Genomic DNA, 20,991 nt, shown 5'->3' with positions numbered 1-20,991 from the left:
GTCCTGATGGTTTTTCTGATGTAATAAAGTTGCTAAGAGCTTATCTGGTTTGTCAGACTTTAGTGGGGGAAACGAAAATGAAACTTAGAGGAGCTGCAGAGGGAACCATGAAACTAGAGCTCTAGAAAACTCTGGAAACAGGAGAGTGAAGGAGGGATCACCAGGAAGGTTTCTGCAACATTTCAACACTTTTACAACACAGTAAAGCCCAGTTTATTATCAGAGAGCTGGAAGACTGAAAACAACGCTGATGAATGGAAAAAGAAGATTAGGAACATGAATACTGATGCAGTTTAAAGTAGGCGTGTCTCAGTTTTTATCACTGAGAGCAACACAAATATAAAGATGACAGGGGCCATTTGATTGACCTTATCTTTAGGGTTTGAAGAGGATAATCCAGCAAACATTAACGTGTTAATAGCTGTTAGGGACTTTGGGGTAATCTATCTAATCAGGTTTTAGGGGCCCTGGTCTACTTTGGTTAAGACTGGGTCCAACCCTGGTCAAGATAAGAGCCTCTAATTTTTATTTTATTTTATTTGTTCCTGAGACATACAGTTTTTCAAATTAAAAACAAAAAACAAGCAGAAAACAGTCAGCATTCCCGTTTTCTGAGACTGAAATCATAACTGGAATTCTGATGTTAAAGTCAGAATTCTGGAAGTCTGAGACTAAAGCCAAAATTCTGAGATTAAAGTCTTCATTCTCGAACTCTGAGAGTAAAGTCAGATTTTTGGAATTCTGAGAGTAAAGTCAAATTTTTGGAATTGTGAGAGTAAAGTCAAATTTTTGGAATTGTGAGTGTAAAGTCAGATTTTTGGAATTCTGAGAGTAAAGTCAAATTTCTGGAATTCTTATGTTAAAGCCAAAATTCTGAGATCAAATCTGATTTCTCAGATTAAAGTCAGTATTCTGAGATTATAGTCAGAATTGTGAGATCAAAGTCCTAACTCTGGAAGTCTGAAAGAAAAGTCAGATTTCTGGAATTCTGAGAGTAATGTTGAATTCTGAGATCAAAGATAAAAATTCAGAGATTAAAATCAGAATTCTGGAATTAAAGATAAAATTTAGAGATCAGAACAGATTTCTCAGACTAAAGTCAGAATTCTGAGATTAAAGTAAAAATTCTGAGATTAAATCGGAATTCTGAGATCAAAGTCTTAACTTTGGAATTCTGACAGTGAGGTCTGAATCCTGAGATCAAAGCCAAAAATTCAGAGATCAAAATCAGACTTCTGTTATCCAAGTCAAAATTCAGAGATCAAAACAGATTTCTCAGATTAAAGTCAGAATTCTGAGATTAAAGTGAGAATTCTGAGATTAAAGTCAGAATTCTGAGATTAAAGTCAGAATTCTGAGATTAAAGTCAGAATTCTGAGATTAAAGTCAGAATTCTGAGATTAAAGTCAGAATTCTGAGATTAAAGTCAGAATTCTGAGATTAAAGTCAGAATTCTGAGATTAAAGTCAGAATTCTGAGATTAAAGTCAGAATTCTGAGATTAAAGTGAGAATTCTGAGATTAAAGTCAGAATTCTGAGATTAAAGTCAGAATTCTGAGATTAAAGTGAGAATTCTGAGATTAAAGTCAGAATTCTGAGATTAAAGTCAGAATTTTGAGATTAAAGTCAGAATTCTGAGATTAAAGTCAGAATTCTGAGGCAGCTATTCCAATCATTAGCAAAACTCAGTTACACTGTTTAAATGTCTTACATAAATATTGAGTGAATAATATTTCAGCTTTAATTCCACAAGATAAACAACAAAAGACGCTGGAGGACTGAAAATATGTCAGGTGAAGACACTGCTTATTGCGCCTACCTTTTTTACATTCTTTTATTTCTACTCATATCCCTTTGAATCTATTCAGAGCTTAAAGAGAGTAAATAGAATAAATAAACTGAATGTAGACCCTTAGTCTTTCCAAAATGTAGGACATATTACAAGTACACTTAGTTGTTTTGAGTAGACTTGAATTCTTTTGTCACAATGTTCGTTTATCAAATCAACACAACAGCGGCCCCTAGTGTCAATACAGTCAAGCACAAATATCATGTTCTGATATGGGCCGTATGTATTTTTAGCATTTGCTGTGCCACAACAACAACAACAACAATAATAATAATAATAATAATAATAATAATAATAATAATAATAATAATATTATAGCAGTAATAATGATAATAAGTTGAATGTATTTTAATCCATATTTTTGACCCATATTTTCTTTTATTTCGTAGAAAGTGGCCTTCTTTGTCATGTATAATGAACGCATCACTGGTTAAGAAGAAGGGGACGCTGAGGTGCCTTAGTTTTTTTTCCGTGCGTGGTGACGTCATCAGCGCGTCCCCCTCCATACTGGTTGAAACCGACAGAAAGCTGCTGGAGTTCTGCCACCGAGTCGACCAGCAGGGAGACAGACAGCCTTCAGCCGCCTCACAGTGAGCCCTTCACCTCACTAGCTCCTGACTTTGACCCCGGTATGTCCACTCTCTGTGTGCTGAGGACTCGCTGCTTCCTCCGGCAGGTCTTCCCCAGCCTGCCCGCCGCTGTTTCCACCATGCACAAACACTACAGCCTGGACGTCGCCGCTCCTCTGCTGCGGACTGACAGCTACGTGAACGGCCGCTGGGTCCCTGCAGCCTCGGTGTTCCCCGTCCTGGACCCAGCCACGGGGAAGGAGATAGCCCGAGTGTCGGACTGTGGACCTGCCGAGGCCAAGCAGGCTGTGGACGCCGCGTATAAGGCGTTTCACTCGTGGAAACAGTACACGGCCAAGGTACTTCCGCTGTCATACACTGAACTCCGTCTGAAAAACTACGAACTAAACATAAACGTTGATTATCAATCCTGAGAGCAAGAAAACACAAAACAAATGACGCTTTCTTATCAAATAGGAACTTGACTTTAATTCGGCGTTTGAATAATTTGTCTGCCAACTCAGTTTAAATATGAAATTCAAAGTTTCACGTAAAATTTCGTTCCCTCCAGCGGGTCAGGGAGAAGCATGAGCAAGGGCGAAATCGATCCTTAATGAAACTGTTAAAATGCTAAAAATGGTCGAGTGTAAGATCGTTATGTATGCCGAAGAAAACAACGAATGGCAAATTAGCAAATAGATAACCTAATGCATTCAGAAAACATGAACATAAGCAAACAAACAGTAAATAGAGAAATCGCAGATTATTTGAATGGGGTTTGGCGTGAGAGTATGTTCTCATTTGTGAGTGGCAGGTGCATCAGTGTAGCTAATTAACTGTTTGTCTAGACTGATTAACACTAAGCATACTTAGTCTAAACCCGTCAATAACCATTTATTTTACTACTTATATATTAGTTATTTAGATTGTAATGATCAGGCGTATATTAAGCAAACGAGCAAGACCAGTTCTACGTTGTTAATGTACATTTACTTGATGTAAATTGACTTAAAAAAAAACTAATGAATCCAATGTAAATCAGCACTATTTGTATAAGAAGAGAACAGTTTCAATAGTTTTCCCTTTGCATTGCAAATAAATGATAATGTGTGCAGCAAATGATAAAAATAAAACAATGCACTGTGAAGCTTGAATTCTTACTGAACAGTGATGCAACTGGAGAGTAACAGTCCTGCCTTGAGATGTAAAATGTGCAACTTATTCATTAAAATAAATATCCAACCAGGTATAATCATGAAGGAAACAAAACCATTATTGTTTCAGTGTTATGACGATCTATGTCAGGGCTGCATCTTAATGCAAGAACACAGTCTTTTCAGTCACAGCAAGATTAATTGCTAGCAATGCAGTTTTACTTTTGAAATAATATTTTGGACCCACTTTAATGATGCATATAGTTTAATAGTTGACATGTAAGAAAACCCAACATAAATAAATATATAATTCTACACCACTGTGCCCTCTCTGGCTTTATTCTCATTTTGTTCCATAGCCATTAAGTTCACATTAAAGTCTGTTAAACACTGAGAGGATCAAAATGATGATACTTCAGTATGTTTCACTTCTTTGGATTATGCAATCACAATTATTTTACTGATTCATAGTATTAAAAACGTGCTGTGATGTAGAATATGGACTTCATTGGACAGGTGAACATTTGTATACGGGATTAACAATATAATTGTCATGATAGTGATCCTGGCAGATGTTAGCTTAAAAAAACTAATTGCGATATTTTTCCCCAATATTGCAATTGGGATTATTCCATAACTCTATTTTATTCCTAAACAAGGGCTGAATATTCTTTAAAAGTGTCTCATTCTGATTATTTTGTCTCGTACTGCAAATTGGATATGAATTTTTGCATTGGAGGGCTTTTGTCATTCTTGTATTAAGAAAAAAGTACAAAAATGAAGAAGCTAGGATTTTTTCTAGATTATTCTAAAAAAATGGCACCTGAATGATTGCATGATATGTGATGCATACCATAAAAAGTTCTGAACTGGTATTTTGACACAAATTTCAGGTCAAAGAAATATTGCATCTTTTGCGATTTGAAAAATGCAGCAAGTCATATTGCAATTTAATCTAGTTTTCGATTAATTGCCCGGCCAGCCCTATTCGAAAGTGTTAACAGTTGATCAGGCAATCAAAGAAACAATAAGGCTTATAAAAGTATTATAATGTCTGAATTGTAAGACCCTCAGGTCAGAAGTCCCAGGCTGTAGGTTCGTTTTTCTGCTTTTTTTAAGCAAGTGAGATTCTGATGGAACCTCACCAGATCCTGCATCAGTACATGTGTCTATGTGGAGCTATCGGTGCATCCTTGAAGCTCCACTGTGTCCTCAGCTGGTGAGTTCACTGTTATCTAGTGACGTGTGCATATAACAGATAGGATCAATAGATCAATGCAGGTTTTCTGATAAGTGGCTGGAAGAGAAGGTGTTGGAGCTGAGGCTAGAGCCGATACGTGTTAACGTTTCACAGGATTCTGCAAATCAAAAGCAGCTTTGCAGTGAAGATTTTACCTCGTGTGATATTAGCACAGTCTGGATCTCAAAGAAAGTTTTACGTGTGTACAACAAATAACTTACGCATTTTCTTGACTGTGTGGTCAAAGTTTATCTTACAGTTTACTCAAAATCTGCACCTAAATGGTGAGAAATTGAAGCTGCAGTGGGGTCTTAAAAGTTATCGAGAGGGTCTTGAAAAGGTCTTAATATGTATTACATTTTATGTCGGGTTTCTGTATATACTAGGACTGAACGTTTTGGGAAAAAAATCTAATTGCAATTTGTTTCCCTAATATTGCAATTGCAATTGCGATATGCAGTTTTTTTCTCTGTTCCTAATCTTATGTTTTTTGCAACAAACACAAGTAATAAATCATTCTATATTATAATCAACACAATATTGGATAAAACTAGGGTTGGGGCGTGCAGATAGTCGAGTGGTTTAAGGTGCACACCGTGTACGCGGGCGGCCTGGGCTCGAATCCGGCCTGTGGCCCTTTACCACATGTCTCCCCCACTCTCTTCCCTGTTTCCAAGTCTATCCACTGTCCTCCTCTGTCTAATAAAGACCCAAAAATATAGCATTAAAAAAAAGATAAAACTAGGGCTGAAAATTTTTGAAACATATCTAATTGTGATGATATTGACTCTTATTGCAAATTGGATAGGAATTGTTGTGTTGAAGAGAGTCATAATTTTTATGTCATTCTCATATTTAATAAGAAAAGCATACAAAAAACAGGATATTTGTTGACTATTCTAAAAAACTGCCACTTGGATGATTGCATTATAAGTAATTTATAACATCTGTACTGCAAAAAAAAAATTTAAATTGGTATTTTGACAAAAATTTCAGGTAAAAGGAATATTGCAACTTCTGCGATTTGAAAATTGCACCAGGCCATATTGCAATTTAATCTGATTTGTGATTAATTGATCAGCCCTAGTATATACCCTGAATATTGGGGGCCTTGTTCTTCTGTTTTATTTTGTCTAAAATAATATGGGAATGTAAAATTCTGGTATTTTTATGGCCCTAAATGAAAAAGCTTCAGATATAAGCTCTAATACATACAGTGCTTAACAAATGTATTAGACCACCTGTCATATTTGTCTCAGAGACCATCCAGCATCATGAAGTGCTTTAATGCGGACTTTTTCATTTTCAGTCAGCTCTCCACGTTTTACCATTTTGAACAGGAATAAGGAATTTCAAACTAAATTCACCTTTTTATACCCAAATTTGAGCCGGCTCACTGGGCTTCTCTGAGAAGTCAGAAATGAATCAAGCATAACATTCAACCACTAAAACTCATTTTTCTGTTCAGGAAAGACAGTAAATAACTATAATTTGACAAATTCATCAAGAAATATTAATGTGCTTTACTATTTTTTCAGTTTTTTTGTAAATCAGTAAATTTGAAAATTCATGGATAGCAATGATAATTCTATTTTAGCATTAAAAATATCATTTGGGTTTAAAGAGCTTCTACATATTAGTGTATTAACCATTGCAGAACCATAAAAAAATGAGTTTGGTAATTACCAATGCTGTTAATTTAGGACAGATGTGGCATAAACCTTACTTTGGTTAGGGTTAGGGTGGTCTAATAAATTTGTTAAGCCCTGCAAGCCAGAGTAACCTGATGCAGCATGAAAAGCATTTCTGCAGGATGTGTGAGTGAACAAAAAAGATATAAGGAGAGCAGAATAAAGAGTGTGTAGTCTAAAACATTAACCCATCATGTAGAGATGAAGTATTTGCTGCTGCACAAATGTGTGAGTTTGACCTTAAAGCTTGTGTTTAGTGATTATAATCCGTCCTGTTCAACATCAGCACACTCATGGGTTAATTTTTCATTCACTACAGATAAAGTCCAACTTTGTTTGGAATAATCATCTTGTTTACTACCGTCAGACTTCAGTGACTTCTCAAAAAAAAAAAAGTTTTTTTTAGGGTTCCCACAGGTCCTTAAGAAGCCTTCAGTTATTTAAGCTGGTAAGATGGCATAAGAGTCATACAAATATTAAGCAGAATAAAAACATATCAAGTTTTTACAGTACTGCTTTCAGAATAACAAAAATAAAAGGTTAGCATGTTTTTTGATTATGAAAGCTTCTTCTATGAAGTGTCACAGTGGCATTATTGTAAACTTAAAGCTCTCTCTGCAGGCGCTTTTGTAAACCTTAAAAGTATAACTGAATAGAAAAAGATTGCAGCCTTTTATGGGGTTATATAATTGCACAGCCTGACAATACTACGATTGTGATTAGATTATTTGTGCAGAGCACTCTGTGTTTTATTTGGTCAGAGGTCACATCCCAATAGTGTCATTGCATTGTTCGACTAATAAACGCTGTTCTCTGACGATCTAGAGCTCTAGAAAATATCCTAAATGCACATGTTGTGTTGTAAAGTCTAACTCAAGCTTGCATGTCTATCTAGGGCTTCTGCTCAGTATTAATTACTGCTTTAGCAGACTAAAATATCATATTTATTCCAGTATTCATGATGCTCCATCAGTGATGTGCTTTTTATTTGGTCCTGTTTCTTTGCGTAGTTCTGATGTTTTGTTTGCAACTGCAACGTTTTTCATAAAATGCATTTTAATGGTTAAAAAAGTGAGAAATTTGGGTTGTCATTCGTTATTACAGAGCTGAGAAGCACTGATATAAAACAGCAAAGAAGCTTTAAAGAAAAAAAACCTAGAGCCTTGTGCGGGACCTTTTCTTGATCCTGCTCCAGCTGGATTTCTGCCCGTTACCGCCCACTCCTGCAGCGTGTGCCGTCCACTCCCACCTACACCTGCAACAGGTGTGTCTAATCTCCCACCTGCATCCTGTACAGATTCTGACAATCCATTTTCAGAATAGCAGTCTGTTTGAATAAAGGTGATATTGATATGGCCACTTAGATAAAGTTTCCTCTGCATGAAGGAAACTTTAACTACGTCCTGCTCATGCTAACGGTGATGCAGCAGGGGGTCTCAGACTGATTTAACTGCTGCTTATGGTTTAGCAATGTCAAAGTCATATTTCCCAACCTTATCATTCATCATCATGCCTGCCGTTACCATCCTCATCATTGATGCTTAATGCAATAAGGCCAGTTTGCATGGAAAGGGCTGTTTTTCCCAGAATAACTGTATAATGGCTCAGCGTCTCTGTACGCAGGTGCGAAATAGGCCAACAACACAATAAGAGGAACATTAGAGCTGTGCCTTTAGACTGATTCACAAAGTTTTAGTGCACATACTTCTTTGTGGAGCTTTAAAAAAGCATCACACAGCCCTCCTGATGTGATGTGATGTGATGTGATGCTGGCAACATGGAGATAGACCCAGATTCAAACATGCTTACTCAGCACCAGTGACTGCAGCTGAAAACAGCAATTAAACTGTGATTTCTAACACCCTCGGTGATGCATCTCCTGTGTGATTTGGTTTAATATGAGCTCAGAGGTGTGCTTTAGAGAGAGCTTACTTTGCAGCAGGTGTCATAACATCCAGATATGTTTCCTTGTGGGCGTATTTCAACAAAGTCCAGGTGTTTTCCGGCTCTGTCACTCACTCTTTAAGCTCATAGAAAATGGAACACATTCAGCTTGGATGTGACGCCATTCCCAGCTCCAGCTGAAATCTCTGAATGATGACTCGGCTCAACGTTTGGGGATCTATAGAAAATGTGTACATATGTACGAGTTTAGAACCAGTATACCTGAGATGTCTTCTGAGAGGGATCGAGGGCAGTTGGTGCAACAGTGTGGCGTGCAAATCGAGACAGACACACACACGCCACCAATTATAGTAGTAAGGTGATGTCTGGGCTCTGGTTTACCTCCGTTTGATAAAGCTGAACCTCATAGCACCCAGACACAGAGGCTAGGGCGATTAACCCACTGGTCACTCTATCGAGTCCTAATTTCAGCGCTGTTTAGTGCTTGTCTTCCCCCACTCTCTCCCCACATTTCCTGTCTCTCTTCAGCTGTCCTGTCAAAATAAAGGCTAAATCTACCAAAATAATCTTAAAAAAGACATCTATTTCACAAGGCAGGTGCTCTGAAGAGGAATGAATCCATCAAAAATATATCTGTAACATGTCAGCACCTAAACGTTGGGAATGGATTTGGACTTTTTAGACAGTTTGCAGGAGTTTACCTGCAAGATTTTAACTAATTCTGAGTGTCTAGGGCTTCTGTTTTTGTTGGTGTATCAGTTTAATTTGTTTTTCATTTAAATATTATATGACAGATTTGGCATTGCGCCGTACTTTGTATGTTCTCATGAATCCCTGGTTTGCTGCCATGGCTGAATATGACCCCAAAAGACCCTCTGTTTGCAGCTGGAGATGTCACTAATGTTTTCCAGAGCCTTCACCATAATCTATCACTGTTCACAGGAAGCTGCTGCTGCTTCATGCCAAGATTTGCCCAAAGATTAACTCTGAATAAAAACAGCAATGATCAGTAAACGTTGTAAGAGCCTTGGTTTGTGTCCTGAAATGATCTGATTGGTTGTTCTGCAGGAAAGGAGCATCCTCCTGAGGAAGTGGTTTGACCTGGTGACGCTGCACAAAGAAGACCTGGCCAAGCTGATCACCTTTGAGAGCGTGAGTATGACGGAGTAAACACATGAGGTGTGATGCTGACTGCAGAGTGTGTTTCTGGACTATGATGTCTTAAGTTTAAACAGCAGTAACAGTTTGAAGAGGGTTAAAACCTGGAGGGAGGACAGGAAGTTTGTAAATCTTAGGATGGTGTAGCAGTAGAGACCCTGGCTTAACCTGAGTCTGAGTACTCCTGACCCCAGAGCCTGGTTCATCTGATCAGTGTGAACGCCATACCAGAGTACCATACCCTGGTCCAGGAACTCTTGATGTGGGGGTCGGGACCCCCTTTGGGGTCGCCAGATGTCTTTAACAAGCTAAGATAATTTTTTTTAATGATTCTGGATTGTATATTTTACCCATTTTCAAGAAGATATGTGCATGAAATTAGTTAAATGTAAAATAAAAACATGGTCATTTAGTAAAATTTATACTGAAATCAGCGTAATCAGAAAAGCTGTGAAAAGTAAGTCTATACACGGATTTGGCTGGACCCCTGATAAACCAGAGAATGGACCCCCGATAAACCAGAGAATGGACCCCCGATAAACCAGAGAATGGACCCCTGATAAACCAGAGAATGGACCCCTGATAAACCAGAGAATGGACCCCTGATAAACCAGAAAATGGACCCCCGATAAACCAGAGAATGGACCCCATGATAAACCAGAGAATGGACCCCTGATAAACCAGAGAATGGACCCCCGATAAACCAGAGAATGGACCCCCGATAAACCAGAGAATGGACCCCCGATAAACCAGAGAATGGACCCCCGATAAACCAGAGAATGGGTCCTGCCTAGCTGGGATTTATTAATTATTTATTGAGCATCCTGAATAACAATTTCGTCATTTGGAGCTGAAAAGTTTGTCCAATGTTTAAAATATTTATTTGTGCCATTTTTTTTATCACTATTCCCACCCAATTCTGCATTTTTTTTTTTTACAGTTTTCACCAATTTTGAATTATTTGTGGCCATTTTTGCCACATTATACTAATTTTGCCAAATTGTAACGTGTTTTCACACATTTTTTTCTCACTTTTTTTGACACTTTAACACATTTTTTTCCACTTTAATCCAATTTAACCACCTCTACTGTCCATTTCTTCCATTTTAGGACATTTTTTTGTCCTTTATAAACCCTTCCCACCACTTTTTTCTGCCTGTTTTTCTGTTTCTAAACCAATTCTTTCCACTCTCCACCTATTGATGCCTCTGTTGACCCATTATTGCCACTATGAACACCATCTTACGCCCGTTTTAACTAGAGATGCACAGTATCGGATTTTTGCCAATATTGACAGATTCATTTTAGCCGATAGCGATATCAATACCGATATTTAAATATGTTTTCCATAACTAAATTTCAGTCCTTTGAATGCAATTTTAATGCTTGAGGATGAAAAAAGAAACGGAGAGAAAACTTTTTCTTAAAACATACTTTTAAGTTTAAAGAATGAGGATGAATAAAGAAAAGATCTCAGCTGACATAGGTCTGTTGGTCCAGCCTAAAACTCCTATTTTATTAGTTTAAATGGACAAATGTTATAGTTGATAACTGCTGATATGCATGGCCAAAATATGGGATGTAAATATCGGCAAAAATTTTGATATCTGCTATTACGGATATCTGGCTGATAATATTGTGCATCCCTTTCACTATTTGTTACACCTTTCCTTGGCAATTTAACCCATTTCTGCCCATTTCTGGGCATGTTTCTGCCTCAGTTAACCCATTTTTGTTCATTTAAACGCTTTTTCTCCCGCTCTAAAATCCAGTTTCACCAAATTTTCCAGCCAGTTTTGCCACTTTAATCACATTTCACCTTTATTTTGGGGTTCTGCCCTAGCCCATTTAAAGAGGAGGTCTTTGGTGTGTCTTATGTGTTCTCAGGTAGGGTAGCACCTTGCAAAGCTGGTGGGCTGTCCAGATTCCATGTCTGTCCTTAAGCAGATCCATCTTGTCAATTCTGAATTTAAGAGCAGACCGGACCAGCCAGCATTTGTAAGCTACTGTGGTGAGTTCACTCCAGAGCGGACCATGCCCACTGCATCATCTGCTTTGTCGCCCTGATTGGCCTGTAATGACTGAGACTGACAGGATTTTCATTCAGTCACCCACTGAGGTTATTCTCAGGTTCTGCCTCTCCCAAACACTTTCAGTGGAAGGTTTCTCAGATGGATGTGAGACTGGATTTAGGGTCCATCCATTTCTTCCCTTGTAAGTGTACATTTCCCATCATTAGAATCAGTTCCATGTCCTTGTCTGTCACTTTCTCCTCTAAAAAAATCAAACGTCCTCTTCCTGGAAGTTCATGTGTGATTTTGTGTGTTTCAGGGTAAGCCCCTGAAGGAGTCTCTTGGCGAGATCGCGTACTCTGCCTCCTTCCTGGAGTGGTTCTCTGAGGAGGCTCGCCGAGTTTACGGCGACATCGTCCCGTCGCCCGCCAAAGACAGAAAGATCCTTCTCCTCAAACAGCCTGTGGGCGTGGCCTCTATCATCACACCAGTAAGCAGCCAATAACAGGCTTGTTTGCCCCAGAGATGCTTGCAGAAATTCCCACGTGCTGTCAGTAAAACATGACTGTCTGTATAGTCGATACCAGAAAGTGTGTGCTTTAGTTTGGAGAGAGGGAAGAGCTGAAAGTGTTAAACTCTGCAGTTAACAGACATTTTTTTCCAAAGTGGAACTTCCCGAGCGCGATGATCACCAGGAAGGTCGGAGCTGCTCTGGCTGTCGGCTGCACGGTGGTGGTGAAACCCGCCGAGGACACGCCCCTGTCAGCGCTCGCTCTAGCTGAGGTCAGAGAATTAAATCCACAGTAGATTTATCCTTCTGTGAGTTTCTGTTTCCTCTAAATTTCTTTCTCTCGTTGTTCTACAGCTGGCGGAGCAGGCAGGGATCCCGGCGGGGGTCTTTAACGTGGTCCCGTGCTCCAGGGAGAAGACTCCCTCAGTCGGGGAGGTTCTCTGCACCGACCCGCTGGTAGCTAAAATCTCCTTCACCGGCTCCACTGCCACTGGAAAAGTTAGGTCCTGATCAGACGGTCTGCAGCACCCCCTGCTGGACCCTACTCTAGTTATTATGGATTATGTTAGAACATCATCATGGTTGATATTGTACTAAGAATATGCAGTGAAACGGTGCATTTCCTGTCAGGTGCTGCTCAGAATGGCTGCTGACACTGTGAAGAAGGCATCCATGGAGCTGGGAGGCCACGCCCCCTTCATAGTGTTCGACAGCGCTGATGTGGACAAGGCGGTGGGCGGAGCCATGGGGTCCAAATTCAGGAACTCTGGACAGGTGAGATGAACAACTAAATTAAAGTAAATAAACATCCCTTCTTCATTTCTTCTTTCTTTCTTTCTTCTTCCCACAAATTTCTTTTCCTTTTCCTCCTTATTCCTATATTTCTATCTCTTCTGCTTCTTCTGTCTCATCCCCCTTCTTCTACGTCTTCCTAGTCTTCCTCTTCTCCATCTCCTCATCTTCCTTTTTGTTTTCCACTTCACCTGCCTCTGTTCACTCTTCTCTTCTCCTTTTTCTCCTCCTCTACTTCTTCCTCATCTTCCTCTTCTGCTTCTTCTTTCTCCTCTTCCTCTTCTTTCTCTTTGTTTACCACTTCGTCTTCTTCTCCTCCCTTTTGCTTCTGCTTCCTCCTCCTCTTCCACTACGTCTTGCACCTCCTTTTCCTCCCTCCTCCTCTTCGTTCTCCTTTCTTTCCAACTCCTCTTCTTCCTCTTCTTCATATACATCTTCTTGTTCTGTCTCTTCTTCCTCTTTTCCCTCTTCTTCTCCCTCTACATCTTTTTCCTCTTCTTTTCCTCCTCCTCTTTTCCACCATCTTCCTCCTCTTCGTCCTCTTTTTCTTTCACCTCCCCTTCTTCTGCTTCCTATTCTTTTCCCTCTTCATCTTCTTTTCTCCTCTTCTTCTTTCCTCTAGTCTTCTTAATCTTCCTCCTCATCCTCTTCTGCTTCTTTTGTCTTCTCTTCTTCTTCCCTCTCTTGTTCTTCTTCCTCTACCTCTTCTCCACTTCCTCTTCTTCTGCATTCATCCTCTTCCTCCTTTTCCTTCTCTGCTTCTTCCTCCTAATTCCCTTTCTCCTCTTTTTCTTCCACCTCCTCTTCTTCTGCTTCCTTTTCTTTTCCCTCCTCTCCATCTTCTTCTTCCTGTTCTCCTTCTTTTGTCTCCTCTTCTTTTTCCCTCTCCTGTTTTTCTTCTTCTTCCTCTACTTCTTCTCCACTTCCTCTTCTTCTGTAATCATCCACTTCCTCCTTTCCTCTTCTGCTGCTGCCTCTTTCTTCTAATTCTTTCTTCTCCTCCTTCTCTACTTCCTTTTTCTGGTTCCTCCTAATCATCCTCCTTGTTGTCTTCTCTTGCAGACGTGCGTGTGTTCGAACCGCTTCCTGGTTCAGAGCGGCATTCACGATCGTTTCATGGAGAAGCTTGGTCAGGCGATGGACGCTGAGCTCCGCCTGGGACACGGCTTGGAGCCCAACACCACACAGGGCCCGCTCATCAACACCAGAGCTGCAGAGAAGGTAAACCACCTTTGGGGGTCACATTTATCAGGAGAGGATAGAAAACATCCTAGATTCTGTTCTATGAATAAAATGTAGAATGTGCAAAAAAATCATATGCATTTATTTATCCAGCGGGCTCGTGTGCATTCAGGGACATTTGCCATTAGAACACCTCTAATAAACCATAGGTAGTAGAAACATAACCTTTAGAAACCGTGTAGATGTTTTTAGCTCCTGGTAGAGTGAAAAGATCTTAAACTATGTGAAGGAATTCACATGATTTTGTTATAATATAAATGGATTGGTGTCAGTCTGCTGAGTAAAATGAATTCAACACTCCCTCTGTCTCCCAGGTTGCTCATCAGGTTTCAGACGCTGTGTCCAGAGGAGCGAAGGTGTTGAAGGGCGGGAATCGTCTGGAAGGTTCCTTCATGGAGCCAACCCTGCTGGCCGACGTCACCACAGACATGCTGTGTACGAGAGAGGAGACGTTCGGCCCACTGCTGCCCGTCATCAGGTCGGTACATCACAACTAGGACTGGGAAGTTAATCCCACTTCAGGTTAAAGGTACAATGTGTAGAATTTGGCTGCATTTCGCCAAACAGAAACGGTGTACATGGGATATAATGTTTATATATCTATGTGAAGTATGTTAAAATAAGTGCACAATCATCCCCTTTAAACTTTCGTTTTCTTTTTACAAAATTAGAAAAAAGCTTTATAAATTTACATTACCGCGGGTCGCCCCCACGGAGGCTGCCATATTGAACCGCCATGTTGTCTACAGCAACGTTTTGGGGACAGAAAGAGCGAAACGCGATTTTTAAATACAAACCTGCCCGCCGGTCCTGAAAGCTACCTGGAAGGCAGGTGGAGAAGAAGACTGACCTATAATCTATTAAAATAATGGTTACAAAAATTAATGAATAAACCCTCACCTCGTCACTGCTGTAAATGATGTCCGGCTCACGATCCTTTTTGGTCTTCACATGCTCTCGTCGCCTAGTGATGTGACGTTTTGGTAACAGATCGGCTCATTCTGAAATCTGAATGCTAGATGTCGCTAAAATGCCAAATTCTACACATTGTCCCTTTAAATCGCAACATGGCACGCTGCAATTTACAATTTTCAGATGTTGCAGTATTGCTTTGACTTGAAAAATGTCAAAATACCTGTTTAATACATTCATTTTAAGCAGCAGCAGAGATTTTATGCACATTTTGCAAACATTCAAGTGCTTTTTTTTTTAAAAATGGTTTACAAAGTTTGTCCTTTTCATGTTTTATGTACATTTTTCTTAATTAAACCGAGTGAAATAAAACCAATAATCCTATTAAATAATGTTATTGATATCAAATTTGCAATTTGAGCAACAATTATTGTAATTAAATATATTTTTTTAATCGTTCTACCCTAGTTCATTCTGTCTAATGTTGATGAAGCTTAGCATTAGTTCACGTAAGTGACACCCCTAGCCTGGATTGGCTGATAGACAGGTTCCTCCCAGCTCCCACAGCCAATCACAGCTCTTTCTCTCAACACAGCGGTCCATTCAAAGATGATGTACCTGTCACTAATCCCTGCTCCCTGCAAAGCTTCACCTCCTCCACCCCAGCCTCTTCCTTTATAACATAAAGCTTCACCTCCTCCACCCCAGCCTCCTCCTTTATAGACTAAAGCTTCACCTCCTCCACCCCAGCCTCCCCCTTTATAGACTAAAGCTTCACCTCCTCCACCCCAGCCTCCTCCTCTATAGACTAAAGCTTGTTTCTCCCTCCTCTTCAGATTCATGCTACTATGGATTCATTGGGTCTAAATAATTCCATTGTTTTAGAGTGTACATTGTCATAAATGCATCTATCCATATGGGGGTTTCTAGCCATGCATTCCCTGGAAAGTCAAAGCAGCTGCTGACTAACCCAGGGACCATCTCTGAGCAGAGCCTTTTTGAGTAAAACTGTATATTCATTTTGCAATAAAATGGTTAAATGTATGATAAGCATGTTCCTGACTAAATGTAGGTTGTAATACAGAAGGATTTATTGCTTGAATTTGTTGAAAAATTCACACAACAAAGAACTTAAGCTAATCGCAATACTTAGAAAAAAAAAATCGCAAATCAATTATTTTTGCAAATCATTCAGCCCTCCTCACAATTCCATGTTCTATTGGGTTCTAAGCATGTTAAAATGTTCAAATGTAACAATTGGAATACTTTTAATATTAATATTTTAATACTTTTAGATTCAACATGTGTAAAATGATATAATATCATATTTTAATTATAGAGTTTGTTGAAATGTGCCGAAACTTTTTAAAATCTGCATCAGTTTCTCAAGACAGATGAGATTTGCTGGTATAGAAATTCCTCTAAGAATATTCCTTATAGAAAATGTAAACTAAAGAAAGAGGATTTTTACATCAGAAACTGTGGAAATAAGATGAACGTTATGAGTCAGCTGGTTTTACTGAAGACTTTTGTTTCTGTTCTGCAGGTTTAACACGGAGGAGGAGGCTCTGGCTATCGCTAACGCATCGAATGTTGGGCTGGCAGGTGAGTTCATCCTTTTTCACTCCTGCTGGTAAAACCTTCCCTTTTCTTTTTCTTTCCTCTTAAACCGTTCAGGTTGTTTTTAATTGGATCTTTATAGGTTGCATAACCTGAGAAATAAGCTCTGAAACCATTCATCTTTCTATTGTTATTTCTAGGCTACATGTACTCCCAGGACGTGAGTCAGATCTGGCGGGTGGCCGAGGCGTTGGAGGTGGGCATCGTCGGAGTAAACGAAGGTCTCCTGTCCACCCCGGAGGCCACGTTTGGGGGGGTCAAACAGTCCGGATTGGGCCGGGAAGGCTCCAAGTACGGCATCGACGAGTACCTGGAGGTGAAGTACATGTGCTTTGGAGGTCTGAAACCCTGAAGAGGACGGAGCGACGCCACAGATCCAGTGGTACTATACCCACATAGATGCAGTAATTACTAAAGGAGCTCACGCTGGAGGCGTTTAATTTAGAGGTTGACTCGTCTTAAAAACACATAAAATCAAAATTAAAAAAGCTGACTTTGTGGGAGGTCACTCAGAAAACTAGTAAAGTAATTTGATAATGTGATATTGATATTTGGCTTGAGCTGCCAGCACTGATGAAACAGGGTCCTTTTCTTTACTCTGCCTTTTATTATCTAACAATAGAATGGAGAAAAATACAACTATTCAGGCAATAACTGCATGTTTGATGGCGTCAGTCTTCGTTTAAATCAAGTTCTGAAACAGGAAATAGAACATATTTGTCCAAAAATAATGAATCCATACAGTATTTTAATGTCAGTCATATCACTTCCTGTGAAAATGTAAACAAAGGCCGTCTTTTCTTTGTCGTTTTGGAGTTCTTGCTTTTGTAAGTGAAGCTTCAGTGTGGATTCAAGTCTGTTTAATAATGGTCTAAAAACTCACAGGAGCTTTCGAGTTAAACAGGAGCATTATTAACTCATCAGGATCTTTTATTCTGAAATTAAAGGGCGGTTACACCCAGTGTTGTGTTCCACACAGATAAGACCTGGGTGTGGATTTTTCTCTCCGTTTATTTGGCAGAATTTACAGTAAAGTTTGAACTGCTGCAGAATAATTTACATTAAACTGATGCATTATGCAAAAATTACTTTAAAAAACACCTGAAATTATCCATCACACATCAGAAGAATACTCAAATAAATGAATCCTGGAGCACAAAAAGAAGCTTAAAAACGCACACAATGAAGAGGTGAAGAAGGGAGATCTCTGATTAAATGAACCTTAAAAAAATGCACGTAAACTTTTCTAGATTTTTATAAATTCCTTGTTTGTGTTGATATCCTGATGTCCTTTGTTAATGTCCAATGGTAATGTGAAAATTAAATTACTGAATGCTGTTAGGCGTGTTCACAGTGGGTCTAAAAATACTGAACACCAGAGCAGATGTCCCATTAATAACTGAAGGCTTGTGCCATTTCTGCAGAACGTAGTGTAATGTTGGACTCGTTTCAGTGAACACGTTAGAGATCAGTATGACTGTTAATAAATACATAAACAAATATTGATGTAGCATAACATGCCTGATGTAAACATGAATGTTTGCATGCCCCTAATTCTTGGAAGAACCCTCTCAGTATTTTTCTGTATAGAGAAAAAGAATCAGACCCGTCTGTGCAGCATCTGCTCTTTCAGTTTCAACAGAGAATGCAAAAATGGTAAACAAAAATAAAACTTATCCATTAACAACAAAATGACTAAAAACAGACTGTTATGATGATTTAATGCTCAGATCAATAAAGGGGAAATGTAAGTGTTGTTGCAGAGAAATGCTCTAGTAATCACATGTACGTTGATGATGCACACATCGCTCTTGTAATGTGGCTTCAGGGACAAATCTGTAATCTAGAGACGTTCCAATGCTATTTTTTCTTCCTTATGCTGATACTGAGCTGAAATGTCCAGCCTCTCTGTGACACTTCAAGATGTTTGACTGATAAATATTAGCATAACAGTAACACAGAGGGTCACATCACAGGCTCTCTATTCTCTCTCTATTCAGGCCACCTCCATAATGATCTGCGTGTTTATGGGCGGCTCAGACTTCATGATTATTTTGGTTGTTCTTGGCGGCGCCATGTCAAACTATGCAACTAAAATCTTGTCCCGTCTTGGTCGACAGCCTGGCCGCTCTATGAGAGAGATCCCGACTGCTCATCGTGTGCTGATGACACCTCTGTCTCTGCGAGTTCACAGCTCAGGGTGAGGTGGGGGAGGCAAAGAGAGGACGACAGTATGGATTTGCTCTACTTCAAATAGAACTTGAGGTACAGATGTGTTAGAATGTCAAGAAAAGCACTGTATGGACACTGTAACCCCCTCAGGGAGAAAAAGTCTTGCTAGTCGTGTTGTTGAATCGTGGTCGTGGCACGTCTTGGATGCATCATTAATTATGGTGCACTACAAAACTATTTCATTCCCAGCGCTCGTAATCTGGTGTGACGTTTGATGATGAGTTGTGACGTTGCAGTCAGGCCAAAATCTGGCTGAATTCCTGTAGTCTGATCCGACCTAAAGCATGTGCAGTTTGACATGATTGTAATACAGTCTGCCATTGGTTGACAGTGTCGCTACCTGATCCGTCTCGGAAACCCAATTCGTACTGCGCATGCGCAAACGCGTTTTCATCCGCTCGGCAGAGAATGGTCTAGCTGCAGCCGCTACAAAACACGCCCCATCGATCCATACAATAAATTAATTCTAACCCTAACCAGTGGAATTTAAATGCTAAACCTAACCTAAAGCAGATGTAGACGCATGTTTCCCGGTTTCCGGGACGGATCGGGTAGCAACAGGCAGCCTCTCAAAAAGCATTATGGGAAAAAAATATGGCCCTTAGCATTCAAGCTAGCAGCAATAAATGATTGAAAAGGGTTCAAAAAATGACAAAAATACATTCTGTATCAGATCTACCAGAGTGTATTTAAGTCTCTGGAGAGTCCCATGCCATGGATAGCATCAATCAAACGGCACATCAGCTTCAAGAGGGAGAAAAAGTAAGAAGCTATGATTTATGGTCACGTGTACTCGCCGATACCAAAACCAACATTTGCAGCAGAATCTGACATTTCTGATAGTAGTTTAGGAATCTGAACAACAGTAATATGTATAAATCTCCTTTCTGAGGGTTCATCAATGATGACAAATGACTACTTTATAAACACATTGCCTCCTTTTTTATTAGATTTTATCTGATATGACGATACTTTTAAAGATGTTAGATATTATTGGTATATCTGTATAGGCAGATATTAGCTGAAAAAATGAGTTATCACATGAGCATTTGTTTAAATTTTTGCCAATATTTACAACCAATATTTTGTCTATAAAAACCGGCCTTTATCAGAAGTAAATATTGGCCGTTAGTTTTAGTCTGGACCAACAGTCCTACAACAGCAGAAGTCTTCTTTTTATTCATTGTCATTCCTTACGCTTTTAAAGGCTGATGTTTTAAGGTCTGAACATTTAAATATTAGTGTCAGCTAAAAGTAAAATATAAATATCAGCATATCTGATATCAGCAGTTTGTTTATGGGTCAGGGGTTTTCATCGCTAGATACTTCCAAACTACAGCTTTTGGAAAATAATATTATGATTCAATATTTACAGCTGGTTTATCGGCTGTAAATATCAGCAGAAAATCTGCCGATACCAGTTTGTTTAATTCCTCTTCTTTGATCTGAGCATGAAAATCAGACAAAATAATCACTTTTGCTTGACTTATGAATACTGAAAGAGGAAATTCAAATTCAGATTCATGTGGATTCAAACAGCCACCATAAACAGATGTCCTTTAAAAACAGTGTTAGTGTGGATTCCTTATGCAGTTAAAACAGGAAGCTTTTCATCTGAGCCACCATAAAAGTAAAAGAAGGCTTGCAGATGTGCCATATAATTATTTTTTAAAGCAATTTTTCATAACAGAATAGTCCTTTTTTATTTTTTGGTGTTTGACATGAGCTGAAACTCTCATCTTTGCTGCCCTCTGGTGGTTAGAACCACGTTCAGCTATTTCTGCAATCACTAGAGATTAAATTCCTCCCCCTAAATCCTGATAATGTTGAAACAGTTTAATAAAATTAATCTGAAGATGTTTTATTATTGTTGAATGATAATAACCAGGTGTTATGGAGCTATTTCTGTTTCCATGATTGTACAGCTCGTTGTGTTTCTAATATGAAGTGAAATCTGTCCTAATTGTAAAATACTGTTGTAGTTAGAATTTAAAGAGAATAACTTTTCTATGACTGTCTAGAGATATAAACTGAGAATAAATTTAAATTGTAATATCACATCTTGTGGAGTGATCTTTTTTAAGGAGAATAACTGATGACTGAC

At 39.2% G+C, this 20,991-nt stretch overlaps 1 protein-coding gene across 3 annotated transcripts; it reads left to right on the top strand.

Annotated features, from left to right (window-relative positions):
* Window positions 1–2,352: 2,352 nt before the first annotated feature.
* On the top strand, window positions 2,353–20,914 carry aldh5a1 (aldehyde dehydrogenase 5 family, member A1 (succinate-semialdehyde dehydrogenase)). Of its 3 annotated transcripts, none has more exons than XM_041793136.1 (11): window positions 2,353–2,777; window positions 9,477–9,560; window positions 11,898–12,068; window positions 12,245–12,361; window positions 12,444–12,587; window positions 12,720–12,863; window positions 13,944–14,102; window positions 14,438–14,601; window positions 16,582–16,640; window positions 16,796–17,037; window positions 18,776–20,914. In XM_041793136.1, the coding sequence occupies exons 1-10, from the start codon at window positions 2,481–2,483 to the stop codon at window positions 17,005–17,007; spliced, it is 1,551 nt and encodes a 516-aa protein (XP_041649070.1). In that variant the 5' UTR covers window positions 2,353–2,480; the 3' UTR covers window positions 17,008–17,037; window positions 18,776–20,914. The 3 variants fall into 3 exon arrangements, with proteins under 3 accessions (XP_041649070.1, XP_041649071.1, XP_041649069.1); XM_041793137.1 differs by lacking the exon at window positions 18,776–20,914 and having other exon boundaries at window positions 2,353–2,439; window positions 2,526–2,777; window positions 16,796–18,155; XM_041793135.1 differs by lacking the exon at window positions 18,776–20,914 and having other exon boundaries at window positions 16,796–18,155.
* Window positions 20,915–20,991: the final 77 nt, after the last annotated feature.

This window comes from Cheilinus undulatus, linkage group 8, assembly GCF_018320785.1.
Source record: "Cheilinus undulatus linkage group 8, ASM1832078v1, whole genome shotgun sequence".
NCBI lineage: Eukaryota > Metazoa > Chordata > Actinopteri > Labriformes > Labridae > Cheilinus > Cheilinus undulatus.
This window is presented reverse-complemented; position numbering and strand designations above follow the sequence as displayed.

Coding starts and splice junctions, on each gene's coding strand:
- aldh5a1 (XM_041793136.1), top strand. CDS start 2,481: ATGTCCACTCTCTGTGTGCTGAGGACTCGCTGCTTCCTCCGGCAGGTC. Junction 2,778..9,476: donor GGAAACAGTACACGGCCAAG/GTACTTCCGCTG, acceptor GTTGTTCTGCAG/GAAAGGAGCATCCTCCTGAG. Junction 14,103..14,437: donor ACACCAGAGCTGCAGAGAAG/GTAAACCACCTT, acceptor TCTGTCTCCCAG/GTTGCTCATCAGGTTTCAGA.